Source organism: Theropithecus gelada, chromosome 9 (genome assembly GCF_003255815.1).
Source record: "Theropithecus gelada isolate Dixy chromosome 9, Tgel_1.0, whole genome shotgun sequence".
Lineage (NCBI taxonomy): Eukaryota > Metazoa > Chordata > Mammalia > Primates > Cercopithecidae > Theropithecus > Theropithecus gelada.
Window position 1 is genome coordinate 32,572,157 of NC_037677.1, and position 15,955 is coordinate 32,588,111.

At 40.5% G+C, this 15,955-nt stretch overlaps 1 protein-coding gene across 1 annotated transcript in view; it reads left to right on the forward strand.

The window, feature by feature from the left end:
- The window catches only part of CUBN (cubilin), a 308,780-nt gene that overhangs the window by 5,186 nt on the left and 287,639 nt on the right, over positions 1-15,955 (forward strand). Inside the window, exons 5-10 of the mRNA XM_025396458.1 lie at positions 978-1,079; positions 1,769-1,872; positions 8,704-8,830; positions 10,116-10,278; positions 13,228-13,359; positions 14,543-14,638. Of these exons, the coding sequence (XP_025252243.1) occupies positions 978-1,079; positions 1,769-1,872; positions 8,704-8,830; positions 10,116-10,278; positions 13,228-13,359; positions 14,543-14,638 (724 nt within the window). The remainder of the gene's footprint in view (positions 1-977; positions 1,080-1,768; positions 1,873-8,703; positions 8,831-10,115; positions 10,279-13,227; positions 13,360-14,542; positions 14,639-15,955) is intronic.

The window sequence follows — 15,955 nt, forward strand, 5'->3', positions numbered from 1 at the left end:
GCGGGCAGATCACGAAGTCAGGAGATCGAGACCATCCTGGCTAACACGGTGAAACCCCGTCTCTACTAAAAATACAAAAAATTAGCCGGGTGTGGTGACAGGCGCCTGTAGTCCCAGCTACTTGGGAGGCTGAGGCAGGAGAATGATGTGAACCCGGGAGGCGGAGCTTGCAGTGAGCGGAGATTGCGCCACTACACTCCAGCCTGGGCAACAGAGCGAGACTTAGTCTCAAAAAAAAAAAAAAAAAAAAAATCAGAAAAAGAAAAAAAAAAGTTTTCTCTGCACCCAAAGGCAATAAAAATCTTAGAAGATTGAAACTGGTAGCTGACATAGGGTCAGATTCCCCAGGTTATGTAGATGTAGAGGTAGACAAAGGTAGGTTTGTTTGTGATCTGGGCTGAAAGCAGTCAGGTGAGCACCACGGTGAAGGCTGTGTCTTAGCTGGCTACATTTCAAACAAAGGGACTTGGAGCAGAAGGAGTCCAGTCACCTTAACCCATGGGAGGAGGGGCAGCAGCAGCAGATGCTAATGTTTCAAAGGCTCACCTGGAGGGACCAAAGATAAGAATGACAGGAAAATGAACCGGAATCTCCATTTTCTTTTCTTTGTGCAATGGGAACATCCATTATTATTTTCACACTTGAACCTTTACTCTTGTCCACTGAGGTCTCTTTCTCAGGGGAATAATACTTTTCCAAGACAAAGTGAGAATCTTCTCCCCTCAGACTTCATCCCACCCATGGTCAAAAGCATGTTGAGAGTTAAGGAATAGGAACAAGATTGATAATAGGAAACGCTTTCTTTTTTTTCACAAGAGAGGTGATTTGAAGATCATAAGTAATGGCTTTAAAGTCTGGAGGGTGACCCCCATTGACTAAGAGTTAAATGTAATCCCACGTACACACCTGCATGGTAACATGCCTTTTGCTGCTGCCGACTGCAAGTCATCTCATTGACTGTCCTGTCTTTGTTTCAGACTGTTGACAAAAAGGTTTGCAGCAGCAATCCTTGCCAGAACGGAGGAACCTGCCTCCATCTGCATGATTCCTTTTTTTGTATCTGTCCCCCACAGTGGAAGGTGAGTCACTTGCTCTTTGGTTAAGAATGATGGCGGGTCAGCATCTGTGGTTTCCTTGGAATCATCAGGCATATTTAATTCTCCATCCGAAGTTTCTAGGATTCTGTGGCCTCCAGAATCAAAATGAAGTACACCATGTATGCTAAAATCCAAACAGTGGTGAGTTTGATTGTATAACACAGTGAATACTAAAGCCATTGAAAGGAGAGGTTCATGTGATTGGATAACTACCTGGAAGAGCACAGTATTTCTGTTAACATTAATTTAAATCGTTCAGCATTGGACGGTACCAAACAAATCTTGACATACCTATGTACATTTTGTTGTTTTCTATGTTTGGTCTTTTTTTTTTTCCTGATAATGGCGAAACTGTCCCCAGCATGCACATAAAAAAAAAGTAAGTATTCCCAGACATAGCACCCCTGTGAACTGAGGATTCTATAATGTTTAGATAACGATTCTCCTCCTGTGACTGCTGTGATCTTATGAAGAGCTCTTTGGTTCTATTAGGTGAAATCTGAGTTCCAGAGGAAGAATAGCCAGGGATTAATATTAGTATTTATTATATTTGGCTTTACTGAGGACTTATTTACTGTCCATGTATAAATCCTTAAACATATCATGTGAATGTTGGCCCCAGATACCTCTCTGACCTTTGGCACCTGACTTTGTTCCTTATATGATCACAGGGTCCTCTCTGCTCAGCTGATGTTAACGAATGTGAGATTTACTCAGGAACACCCTTGAACTGCCAGAATGGAGGCACATGTGTTAATACAATGGGAAGTTACAGGTAACCTTTTTTTTTTTTTTGATAAATATCAGGTATATTTTTGAAGGCCTAAAACGTCCCATAATTAAGAGCATCCTAAACTAATTATCTCTATTCCAGCAAAAATTGATACTCCATGAGGAAATGTTTAGCTCTTACTTAATGTCTACATAGCTATTTTTACTTAATTGAAGCAAAGCTCATGAGTCCTTTACTCTCACCCCGTGAAGAAATCCTTGCTCTAACATCCCCAAGGAACTGGAAGAAGGCTGCCGTGATTGGCACAGAGAGTAAGCATGGCCTGGTACAAGAGGAGCTGAAGCCTTAGGAAGAGCCAGAGCATCGAACGGGAGCCATTGAATGGCCTCAAGTAGAAAAGGGGACATCCCACCACACCAGTGCACCCCGCTGTACTCGTTCCATGTATTAGCAAGCTCGTAGTTTTGAGTAAGGAGAGCTTTCTTCAATGCTATGTCAAAATGTGACCATAACAAGGTCAAAGATGAAACTGAGGTTCAATGAATGAAGTAACTCTCTCTGACCACAGTCATCATTACAGCTCTATCTTCTCTTCTGATTTATTCTGTCAAGTGACTTATCCACAGACTTCTCCTGCTCAGCTCAGGCATCACTTTCTGCAGGAAACCTTCCCTTCCCTTATTAAGCGGAGTGAGGCATCTCAGGGCCTCTGTGTTCCCATCATGCTCTAGGGATATCTGTCATCAAAGCTTTGCTGGGGACACACACATTGTGTTTCTAATAATGAAGTCCAAAAATTTAGGGCAGATCAATGGCAAACTTACTTTTGTACCGTTCTTTAAAGTCACCTTTTAAATTAGACATTGTTTTTCCTCGTAGTTTGGTTGGTCTCTTTTACTGTGTGATTTTTAAAAGATTAATAAATAAATTCTGTTTTAGAATGAACAAATCCTTTCAATTCTCTGGAGTAGAATCTCACTGGATTAAAGAGCAATTATTTGCTCTCTCACTGGTGTCTCCGCTATCTTGTTCTTCAATTTCCTCCTAACAACATCCATTCTAGTCTTTCCAGCAAAAATGAGTGCAGTAATTTTGTTTGTTAAACCATTGCTGTTCTTAACGCACACTCCTAAAAATGCAGTCACATGCCTTCTCTTTTTATTTGATACTTTTGTTTTTTGATCTGATCTTTAAAACTTTTACTCATTCCAGGTTGTAAACTCAAATCATTCAGACTTCTATTAGATACGTCTATGAGTTCAATCATTATGCAAAACTAAAATTAACCACTTCTGACTTAAATTTAGTATTATGTTATTAAAGAGCTTTTTGCTTCCAGGACTCCGTTACTCATTTAAATGAAGCCTCTTTTCCCTGCTTTTGTTAGGCTTGGGTTGGAAGCAAAATGCAGTCTAGTCTTTCATTTCCTTGAAGCCATTGTCTCCTGATTTCCGTTTATGGGCATTTATCAAAGAGGATTGCTATGTAGAGGTATCGGTGGCAAATGTCCAGGCTTCTAGAACTTCTGCTTTCTGACTTTCCTGATATCTAGGAATGTCATGGAGGTTAGATTTCACTCCTGGTCTTCCTTTATCGTCACTGTCTTTTGGAGTCTTGTGGGCCAATAGAGAGACAAGTATCGGCAAACTGCGATGAGATCCATAGAACAAGCGAAAGTTGTTGCTGTTGCTGTTTTCAGCATATTATTTTTTTTCCCCCTGCAAAATTAAAAACAAAACAAAAACCCTTTTACTATTCACCACTCTTTGCAGCATGTCAGAGGTTAGAGTTCTTTATCCAGACACATACATATGATGGAATGAGAGCTGGGAGGGAAGGAACCGTTTATTTGTTGAAAGCTGCATTTCTAAATGACAGATTCAACTTTGCAAAAGCAGTACCAAATTCTGTCTTGCACTCTTTTGTAAAGGACAGCAAGAATGCAGAAGAACTGATGATGTGTGGATGGCTTTGAAATGATCTTGATTCCTAGTCTCTGCCCTTCATAGATTTATTGGAGGACATTAGAGAACACAGCATTTAAATCAGGTTTCTTTCTCTTGGTAAGGGAATAGTTTCTGAAACCCCATGAATCCCATTTCATTATCTACACTTTAAGTCCCCTAATTCAGGCATATGTTGGAGACTTTTTGAGGGAATACAAGAAAATAAAAAAAGGTGCATGAGCCTAAGATTCAATTATTGCTTTGTGTAATCCACGTGTAATGAAACAAGTGGACATTTAGATACTTTCTTGAGTTCTGTTAATTATGTGAGGTTAAATCCTTGTTAATCAGGAATTTCACTGAGGCTAGAAAACCCTTTGGGAAACTTCAACACACATCAGCTAAAAGAAAACTTGAGCCTCAGAATCATCTGGACCTGCAAAAATGTAGTCATGCCATCGAAGTTCACTTTGGAGTTTGAACCTCCTTCAGTTGCTTTAACTCTTTGAGCTCTTTTATTTGGACGGAAAAAGGAGTCTTTAACTGGATTAATACTTTGCCATTGTAAAGACCTCTGAAAAGGTGCAAATACTCATTCATGGGAAGCCCTGTTTCATACCTGTTTCATAGGTAAACTTCTGGTAGAAATTCTTTTTTAGAACAATGATTATAGCACAAGAAACATCATTTTCTGTTTCCACTGATTCTTTTGGCTTGAGGTCTAGACCCAGAGCTTCAGACAACTAACACAATGATGTTTCATGACTTCTCTATGCTGTTACTGCCTCTTTGTTCTGAAAACTTGATTCTTATTGTTTCCCTGCTTACTTTGTTTTGTATTGTTTGTTTTTGTTTGTTTGTTTTTGAGACGGAGTCGCGTTTTGTCACCCAGGCTGGAGTGCAATGGCTGCAACCTCCGCCTACTAGGGACAAACGATTCTCCTACCTCAGTGGCCTGAGTCGCTGGGATTACAGGCACCTGACACCACATCTGGCTAAGTTTTGTATTTTTAGCAGAGACAGGGTTTCACCATGTTGGCCAGGCTGGTCTCAAATTCCTGATCTCAGGTGATCTGCCCGTCTCAGCCTCCCATACTGCTGGGATTACAGGTGTGAGCTACCACGCCTGGCCTCCCCTGCTTACTTTGGATTTAACACAGCCCTTAGGATCTGAACTTGCCATGCATGGATGGTGTGTGTTGTACATTTAGGGCTCAGATCTAGAAGGCTTTCCAGAAAAACAAAAAGTTGAGTTTGTCTGGTTTTCCAGAAACGTGATGATTAGTAAATTTTATTTCATTTATTTCCATTCATATCACTGGTAGATTTTACATCATACGGGGCTTAAAAAATGAGGATAATCTGGTTTTAGCTCAGGTGGTAGTTAGGTATTAAACTTATTACCTTTTTCAGTCCGTCAGTAAAATTAGTATTGAACCATGGACTCAACACAAGTTAAACTGTGACTATCAAAGTGTGTTAAACCTCTTCTCAATTGCCAAAATGCACTTGCAGTGTTTTCAAAGAAAAGCCTAGCTTTGTTCTGCTGGAAGCAAGTCGGTAATAAAAGGTCATTAGAAAAGACATTTCTGCTAAATCAGTAACTAATAACTATAGCAGGGATAGTTGTAAGTTCGTTTTAAAAATACAATATATGGCTTTTATTTTCACTTAGGGAGGTATCTAAGTAATTGTTCATTTTTTAAAGGCCATATCAAGACATTTGAGAGTATATTTTGCCTGTAAACCCTGTTATGTTAACAAGGCACATAAGGCTGGGCACGGTAGCTCACGCCTGTAATCCCAGCATTTTGGGAAGCCGAGGCGGGTGGATCACCTGATGTCAGGAGTTCAAGACCAGCCTTGCTAACATGGTGAAACTCTGTCTCTACCAAAAAATACAAAACTTAGCTGACATGCTGGCATGCATCTGTAGTCCCAGCTACTTGAGAGGCAGAGGTGGGAAGATCGCTTGAACCTGGGAGGCAGATGTTGCAGTGAGCCGAGATCGCACCACTGCACTCCAGCCTGGGCACAAGACCCTGTCTCAAAACAAAACAAAACAAAACGGTGCATAAAAATGCAGCATCTTCATATAACTCTACTTACCAGAATGTAGGAATGTAACATGCAGAAACAGTGGTGCAGGAGTCAAGTAGACCTAAGTGTCTAATTATCTTCTGCCAATTACTTATTTTGTGGTTTTGGGAAATGTTAGTCTGTAAAATGGGATTAATAATACTTGTCTTGGAGGATCATTTCAAGGAATCCTATGGTTTACTTGACTTTCTTCCTCCCTTTCTCTGTCTTCTCACATCATCTAAACTTAAATGAAAGAAGTGTACTTTGTAGCTATTTAGATAACAGAATAGGATTAATGCCTACTCATCTCCCAGTGATAATAGCAAGGATGAAGGAAGAGAGAAATAAAGAGAAAGGATTTAACTGCAGGTCCATGAACCAGAATCTCCTCTCAAATCTTGCATCATTTTGCAATAGTTAAGCACTTAGTGATAAAATAAAGACAATCTTCTTAGCACTTCCTACAGGGGAATGCCTTTAGACTGCAATATGACCATAGTTCACAGAGATTACCAGTATTATTCCATAAGAAACCGAGGCAGAGGGAGTTAGTACTTTGTATGGGTGAACAGTTAACAGGAAGGACCAAAATTTAAACCTAGGCAGTCTTATCCCAGGTGTTCCCAAACACTCAGATCTCCCAGATATAGAAAATAGAAAGCTAGTAACAGTTGGTTTAAAAATTCTTCGGCAGGGCGCAGTGGCTCACGCCTGTAATCCCCGCACTTTGGGAAGCCAAGGTGGGTGGATCACCTGAGGTCAGGAGTTCGAGACCAGCCTCTACTTCCAGCAAAGAGACGTCTGCTAAATCAGTAATTAATCAGTTGGCTTCGCCAATGTGGTGAAACTCCATCTCTACTAAAAAATAAAAATAAAAAATTAGCCAACTGTGGTGGCACACACTTGTGGTCCCAGCTACTTGGGAGGCTGAAGCAGGAGAATTGCTTGAACCTGGGAGGCAGAGGTTGCAGTGAGCTGAGATCACGCCACTGCACTCCAGCCTAAGTGACAGAGTGAGACTTCATCTCAAAAATAAATAAATAAATAAATAAATAAATAAATAAATAAATAAAAAAATAAAAAAAAGATTCTCAAGCATTTTTGGCAGGTGTTGGGACTGGTGGCGAAATAAACTGTTAGTAGTGAAGCCTCCTGGATCAAATGCTTAAATATGTGTCTGAACTGTTTTAAAGTTCCATAATCCTCAAGAGTCTAATTAAATTGTCTGTACAAATATTCTATGTAAAGATGGGGACAAAGAGGAAAGAAAACAATGTGAGAAGGAAAATAGAGAGAGATGAGGGGAAGATAAATGGCTATGGGTGGCGATGGATAATTCAATTTCTCCTTAAGTTTAATCATTTATGGTTATTTTCCTATGGCTTTATCTTAATGAGAAAGGCAACTTTGGAATGCTCAGAAATGTCATGTATTAATGAAGCAGCTTTTATGTAAATATGTACTGATGTTGTAAGTTGCATGGAACATATTTATACCAAAAAATATTCATTTATTGGAAACTCACATTTAATTGGGCATGCTGTATTTTTATTTACTAAGTCTGGCCTCCCGACATGAGTGCATGGATGATGTTCCCCGCATTCTTACTCTCCATCTCTGGTCACACTCATTGCTCTCCTCTTCCTTAGAAACTGCCAAAAAGCTGCCACCCCAGCAGTTGCTTCTGGGGCCCACCACGGGCAAGCTGAATCCTGTGCCTGGAGTTTGGTTCTTGATGCCTTTCAAACAGCCAAATGCTAATTTCCCACACTGTCATTCATACATTGTCATCCATGGACATTACTAAGCTCCTTGTACCTTACTGTGTCTTGTTAAAAGAGCTCTTCTCCTTTGTAGAATGGCATGGGAGGGAGGCCTGGCCATGCAGGCGCTCCCTGTTCCTTGTCTCTGACTGCTGGCACCATTAGTCATTTCCCCCATGAGAGCTTTTCTTGCCAATTCTGCTTGAGTCCAGCAATTGGCAACCTCTGGGCCTGGCCCTCCCTCTCATCATATGTGCCCAGGCACGTGCGGATAGGCTTAGGCTCCTGGGACTCCTCTTCCCTCCTCCTCCCCCAGCTCCCATACTCAGACCATAGACATTCCCATTAAGCTGCAAAAATAAGGCTAAAGCAGCTTTAACAATGACAAGGGTTTAAAACAACATTGCTTATTTGATTATTATTGGACTAAAATCTTCTAGTAACAAAGCACCCACTGCTAGCTTCGGCATAATGTAATAATTACCACATTTTGTTGGAAATTCAAATGTGCCTATGAAAGAATGTCACTGTGTTATATTATATAACTACACTTTTTACGGATAGAAGACATACTGCCCTTTGTAATATAATAATAACGATCATAGACTGTGGGGTGTGGACACTGGGTTGCGTGTGGGGTTATATAATCCTAGGGAGCATTTGGGAGTTATCAGTGTAGCCCACGTTGCCTGTGCTTCGTGGCAGGTCCAATTGGACAGATGATGAATGGATTTGCTGATCTCTCCCTTTACCTTCTTGAACTAACTCTATTACCTTTGGCTGATACACATCTGACCTTTGAAAATGCTGTTTGATGACCTGATAACACAAGAATTTATAGTGCTAGGCTTACCAGGTGATAAGTTGTGATTCTCTAACATTGTATTTACTCAATCCACCACTCGGAGCAGAGCAGAGCGATTTTCTCCCAAGACTCCAGTCAGTAAATTTGCATTTCTGGCTTACGATTCCATGTTAACATCGTTGATTTGTAATTTGAATTATTTTCCTCACTGATATTAAGAGACAGGCACTGCCCCCAAAGCACAAGCCCTTACACTGTGCTCTTGTGTAACCAACAGTTGTCACTGCCCACCTGAGACGTACGGACCGCAGTGTGCCTCCAAATACAATGACTGTGAAGGGGGTTCTGTGACACGCTGTGTCCATGGCATCTGTGAGGATTTAGTCCGCGAGCAAGCTGGAGAGGTGGGTCCCTTCCCTAAATGTGCCTCATTGCAGAGAGCCATGGTTAGTAGCTCCTCCTCCTCCTATGCCCACTGTATATAAGCACTGCCTGGAGCTTGTAGAGGTGAAGTCACTTCCTGCCTGTAAGTGGGACGTAGGCGAGGAGGGGAGATGAACCGTGCAGGAAATAGGACCCAGAGATTAAGATGTCATTACGTAAAATAGGACCTTTTTTTTTTTTTTTTTTGAGGCAGAGCCTCACTCTGTCACTCAGGCTAGAGTGCAGTAGCACGATCTCAGCTCACTGCAACCTTCACCTCCCTGGTTCAAGCAATTCAATTCTCATGCCTCAGCCTCCTGAGTAGCTGGGATTACAGGAACATGCCAACATGCCTGGCTAATTTTGGTATTTTTAGTAGAGACGGGGTTTTGCCATGTTGGCCAGGATGGTCTCGAACTCCTGGCCTCAAGTGGTCCACCCACCTCAGCCGCCCAAAGTGCTGCAATTACAGGCATGAGCCACCACACCCAGCAGAAATAGAATCATTTTTATTATCCCGTCATGACTCTCTCTGAGATAAGACCTTCTCTTGGCCTTGTAAGTTTTATTTTAACAGTGACAAAACACAGGAATATAAAAGGGCCAGTCTTGTTGGCAACATGTGGTTTCAAAGAGTCTGACTTTTCCTGACCTGAGTCTCTGGAACTGCTGCAGACTCTAAGAGCCCACTCCCCAGAATACCCCTCCATGCCCTAGGTCCTGATGACTTTGACCCCTGACCCTTAAAGTTGTCCAGTCTTGGCTGCCTTGGCTCTTCATGAGAACTTCAATTCTTTATTTTTAGTTCTATTTTTTCTACCCATGTGATGGAAAATAGTTCCCATCCAATGATGGGGATGGAAGGGTTGAGGAGGCGGGTAGGAGGAAGAATTTTCCAAAGAAAAACAAACAGAATTGAGTTTCCAAGGTCTGTGCCTACATGGGTGTTTTTCCCTCTAAAAACATAGCAGGCTGAGTTGATTGACTTTAATTATATTGACTTATGGTTCTTGATTGTTGTTACTCTTTCCCTGGCATCTTTGGGAGAAATTATAGCTTGCTTTTACTCTGAAATAAAGATGTTTCCCTTTTTGCATGGTCTGGTCTAAATGCTTAATCATATGGGAAGGAAAAGAGAAGCCAGTGGATTGGCTGTATGGAAATGAACGTTAGAGGATAAACAGCTTGGGGCTTGATGAAATGTTCAAAGGCTTTTCTTGCTGATTTTCATGATTGTCTTTATTCATGCTGTTGTCATCCTGCCAGCCCAAGTACAGCTGCATCTGTGATGCTGGGTGGATGTCTCCACCAAACAGCCCTGCCTGCACGCTGGACAGAGACGAGTGCAGCTTGCAGCCCGGGCCTTGCTCCACACTTGTGCAGTGTTTCAATACTCTAGGCTCTTTCTATTGTGGGGCCTGCCCAACAGGTACGTTCTCAGGGCCATATGCCAGGCTCTGCATGCCAGGTTGGCGAGGTGCTAGAATCAATTTTCTTTCACTATTGATGAATAAGAAGACCATTCTTAGGAGGTGTGCAAATCCAGTTTTGTGTCCTGGTTCACTAGCTTCTGCTCGACGATCTCACTGCTATCACAATTCCACGACAGAAGGGGGAGGCTTGTCCAAAACTGTGCTAGAGTCAGACTTTGGGGCAAGGTTAGCCATAGAATTTGTAAGTTAGACAATGCATTGCAGTGACCGTCAACCGACCGGATTTGAGATCAAAAGAAATACTCTAGTCCCACCTTTCATACTAACCAGATGTTTGTACACATGGGGAAATTATTTGACCTCTTTCCATCTCCACCACAGTCCAGTAGCTCTTGCCTGGGTGTGTCATTACCGTATCTTGTGGACTTGACGTAAACAGAGATATCCAGCTCCATCACAGCCCTGCAGCAACTGAATCTCTAGGGACACCGGATGTTGAGTCATGGAAAACCTGGGCTCTGTTAGTCAAAGACTGCCTGGGTTTGAATCCAAGGGCATCTTTTGTTCTATGAGATAGTCATCATACATTCCACACATATTTTTTGTAGGATGCCTACTGCGAGCAAAGCACTGTGCTGGGTGCATTGGTAGGCAATTAGCCAGACCTCAGGTTTATCTGCCCTCCAGGGGTGTTCTTAGAAATGGAGCACAAAGATAATGTAATAATAGCTGGTTTTCTTTTGCTTTGTTTTTGTTATTGTTTTGAGACAGAGTCTCTCCCTGTTACCCAGGCTGGAGTACAGTGGCATGATCTCAGCTCACTGCAACCTCTACCTCCTGGGTTCAAGCAATTCTTCTGCCTCAGCCGCCCGAGTAGCTGGGATTATGGGCGCAAGCCACCATGCCCAGCTAATTTTTGTAGTTTTAGTAGAGACGGGGTTTGCCATGTTGGCCAGGCTGGTCTCAAACTCCTGGCCTCAAGTGATCTGGGATTACAGGCATGAGCCACCACGCACGGCCTGCTTTTTATTTTTAGTAAAAGTGTTATTAAGGCACTGTATAAGTAATTTTTAATTCTTTTAACTACAACAAAACCAAGACATGGTAAGAATAAGTATTACTCACATTTTAAAATATGATAACTTGAGCTTAAAGAGGTTGAATAACTTGCCCAAGATCACATAGCTTTACAGATAGCCAGAATTGAAACCCAAGTTTCTTGGCGAGTTTCTTCTCTCCAAGAAACCCCACAAACCTATTGCCCAGGTAGTGATTTTTGGTTTAGTGGTTTTCTGTGTGTATATATTTAGATCTTGTAAAACTGGAAAGAAATGGAGAAAAACCTATGAAGACTTTTTCCCTCTTAGTTCTCAGGGGCAAGCATGATTGCAAGCAATCACATTTTGAAGGTAATTTATCATGCACAATCTTTAAAAACTATAAATTGGAAAAATAAATTATTTAAATTAGAGGATTGGCAATGTGTTTTTACATTCTTCTTTTTATTGTTGGAGAAGAAAAAGAGAAACAATTTTGTTCTTGTTTATCACTCTATTTTTCCTGCAATATATAGCAGTTTCATTTTATAAGCAGCAAAGCAATATATGCTGCTTATAAAATATCACTACAAAAATACGGAAAAAATAGAAAAAAATACCTTTGATCTTATCACACAGAGGACCATGATGAACATTCGGGCATTTTTTTCTTCCAACTTTTTTCATGTATGCATTTTGCCATGCACTAATATGATAATTGTCTTAGGTAGAGTCTTAGAAAAGGATTCTGCTTAAATTAAAGAATATAAATATTTTTAAGTCTTTAAAGGTTTTTAAGGATTCTTATAATTGTAATAATTTGAATTATAAAAGTAATAAAAATCTACAACCATTGAATAAAATGGGAACCACGAAAGTAAAATTATTAAATCTCATCTTCCTAATGACACCATTAGTCATTTGTTCTCCTTCCTCTTTTACCTTATTCTTCATTCGTACAAGCACATATGCAAGAGTTTAAAAAATTCTTTCCCAAAATTAGGAGTATGAGCCCAATCCTCCATATGATTTTAACAGTTAGTTTCTTTTTGTTTCTGTTTTTGAGACAGGGTCTTGCTCTGTTGCCCAGGCCAGAGTGCAGTGGTACAATCTTGGCTCACTGCAACCTCTACCTCCCGGGTTTGAGGGATTCTCCTGCCTCAGCCTCCCAAGTAGCTGGGACTCCAGGGGTGCACCACCACGTCCAGCTAATTTTTGTGTTTTTAGTACAGATAGGGTTTCACCATGTTGGCCAGGCTGGTCTTGAACTCCTGGCCTGAGGTGATCTGCCCACCTCAGCCTTCCAAACTGCTGGGATTACAGGCATGAGAACCACCTTGCTCAGCCACGTTTAGTATTTTAATTAATGTATATATAAAAATTCTTTCAGTGTTTGTGTGTATGCACATGTAGGTATATAGGTGTGCGCATGATATTAAAAAGTGTTTTTAGTGTTCGGTCACAAAGATGAGTCATAAGGTGTTCGGCTATGCTTCTATTGATGCTTGAGGGGTTTTTCCCAATTAAACAGCGCTGCAGTAGACATCCTCTTACCTACATCTTAGTGTGGTGGTAGTTTTATCACAATAGGCTGAGTTTTAATAAGTGCAATTGGTAGTCAAAGTCTGTGTATTTAAAAAATGTTAGTGAATACAGCCAGAGCTCTTTCCAAATAGTTTATATCAATTTAATGTCTAACTATCAGCATATAAGAGGAGCCCATTTGCCCACTTTGTTGCCAGAATTTGATTTTAAGAATTCAAAACAACTTTTGCCAATCTGATAAGCATATCTCATTTTTATTTTATAGTTCCTTAGGTGGAGAAAGTTTTAATATGTTTTGACTTGTATTTCTTCCTTGTTGACCTGTCTATAGAGCTAAACTTTTAAATCTTCTTGTTTTTCTAGGCTGGCAAGGAAATGGATATGTTTGCGAAGATATCAATGAATGTGAGATAAATAACGGCGGCTGTTCTGTGGCTCCACTTGTTGAATGTGTGAATACGCCTGGGTCTTCTCATTGTCAGCCCTGTCCACCAGGTGCTGCCTCAGTTCAGTGTCAACCTCCTGACCCCAGTACAGGGAACACAGACATTTGAATATGGAATCTTGTGCTCCATTTAAAATATGATTTCTGGCTGAGCACAGTCGCTCATGCCTGTAATCCCGGCACTTTGGGAGGCTGAGGTGGGTGGATCACATGAGGTCAGGAGTTCGAGACCACCCTGGCCAAGATGGTGAAACCCCCTTTCTACTAAAAATACAAAATTAGCTGGGCGTGGTGGCGCGTGCTTGTAATCCCAGCTACTTGGGAGGCTGAAGCACAAGAATCACTTGAACCTGGGAAGCGGAAGTTGCAGTGAGCTGAGATTGCGCCACTGCACTCCAGCCTGGGCAACAGAGTGAGACTCCATCTTAAAAAAATAAAAAATAAAATATGATTTTTGTCTTAGAAGAGAAAATAGTACAGAAAGTTTTGTTTATCTTGTGAATTCAGGACACATTAGTATAACACTCTGATAAGAAAGAAAAAACATTTTGAATATCAATGGAAAACAACAAACTTTACAAACTGTCAGATAGCTACAGAGATAATGCAGAATTTGAAAAGTTTTCTGAGTGGATCACAGACTTACTGTTCCATTGCCCTCACAAATAATTTATTAATATCGTGCACTCCTGAGTTGTTTTGTATACCAAGTTTACTAAACCACAGTCATCACAGTAGGCATATTTAGTAATTGTTGGTTTCCCTCCTTTTCTGGAAAGAAGTCTTTTCTGCTATTCTCTAACCTAAATCAAATTACTATCCAAGAAGTTCAGGGAGTACTAAGGGATAAACTGAAATCTTGTATGTTTTAATAACATGGAACTACAGTACTTTGGGCCGCTATAATAATTGACGTCTAAGAACATCAGAGTCACTGTAACATAAAAATATTAACTTTTTTAGTGTCAGCACTTTCTAAGTCAACCAGCAGTTTTATACATATTTTTTCATTAGAAACAACCCAGAACATTGTTTAGGAAATCAAGTTACTAATTCTTGTTATTTTTCATATTTATGAAATTTCATTTGTTGATGACATTTTATACTTATTTTTTTGTTTTGATGAGAGAGGATCCCTGATTGGTCTGTTTCATGATATTTGAATCCTAGACAGGCATTGTCCTCCCATCTTCTTGACATTGTTTCTTATGCCCTGGCTGTTGTTCTCATCAGGGTACCAGGGTGACGGAAGAGTGTGTACACTCATAGACATCTGCTCAGTCGGTAATGGAGGCTGCCACCCAGACGCCTCATGCTCCTCAACTCTAGGTAATGACTCATTTCTATCTTTGGCTTTGGGCATTGTAATAAGACCCTCTAAACCAATTCAACATCTTACACACAAAATCCTCTGTTCTCAAAATTATTATTTTGACCTTCAAGCCTAAAATTAATCCATGTCATGAAACTACATGTTTGAGTTTCTTTTTTTTGTTTGTTTTGAGACGGAGTCTCGCTCTGTTGCCCAGGCTAGAGTGCAGTGGTGCAATCTCGGCTCACTGCAAGCTCTGCCTCCCGGGCTCACGCATTCTCCTGCCTCAGCCTCCTGGGTAGCTGGGACCACAGGCGCCCGCCACCACACCCGGCTAATTTTTTGTATTTTTAGTAGAGACGGGGTTTCACTGTGTTAGCCAGGGTGGTCTTGATCTCCTGACCTCATGATCTGCCCGCCTCGGCCTCCTAAAGTGCTGGAATTGCAGGCGTGAGCCACTGCACCTGGCTGGATTTCTTAAAAATGTAATAAGCTATGCTCTTTAATGGTCTGCTCTAATTTAGGAAATAAGGTAATTAAGCTAACTAATTAATTAATGACTGTATTCCAACAAGCAGGCAGGAGAAAAGAAGGAAGAAGGCTATGCCACCTTCTTTTAAAGGACTCTTCCATTTCTAGGCTGTTGCTTAGAACTGAGCAGACTGGCTAAACCTGGCTGCAAAGGGAGGTTAGAAAGTACAGTCTATATTTCGGGCATCCTGAGTCCAGCTGAAATGAGGAGTTCAGAATGAAGGAAGGAGAGAATGGATCTAGGGTGGCAACCAACAGTGTTTGCAATACTACATAAAAGGGTTTAACCCTGTAATTTAACAAAATATATACTGCTGAACTTTCTCCAAGAAAGGTTGTATCAATGTATGTATTCACCGACAGTATATAAAAATACATATTTACTCTTTGACAATAATAGATATTATTATTATTTTTAATCTTGGTCAGTTTTATAGGCAAAATTAGTTTTTCCATTATTTTCATTTATACTTTTTGATTACTAATAATTAATATTTTCCACATTTTCACTGGGCATTTTTTTATTTGTTTATCCCCTTTACTGTCTTTCTTTCTTACTGATTGGCAAAATCTCTTTATGTACTAAAGACATTATCTCATTATATGTCTTATGTTTTATAAATGTTTTTCCTGGTATGTTGTTTTTCTTTTAATCTTGTGGTGGTATTTTCTGTAAAGTTTAGAATTGTTATGTAGTCAAAAAGATAAATCTTTTCTCTAATAATTTCTCCCTTCGCAGTCATGTTTAGGAAGGCCTTCTTTACTGAACTCTTTAAAAATTGTCAAGTACATGTTCTTTTATA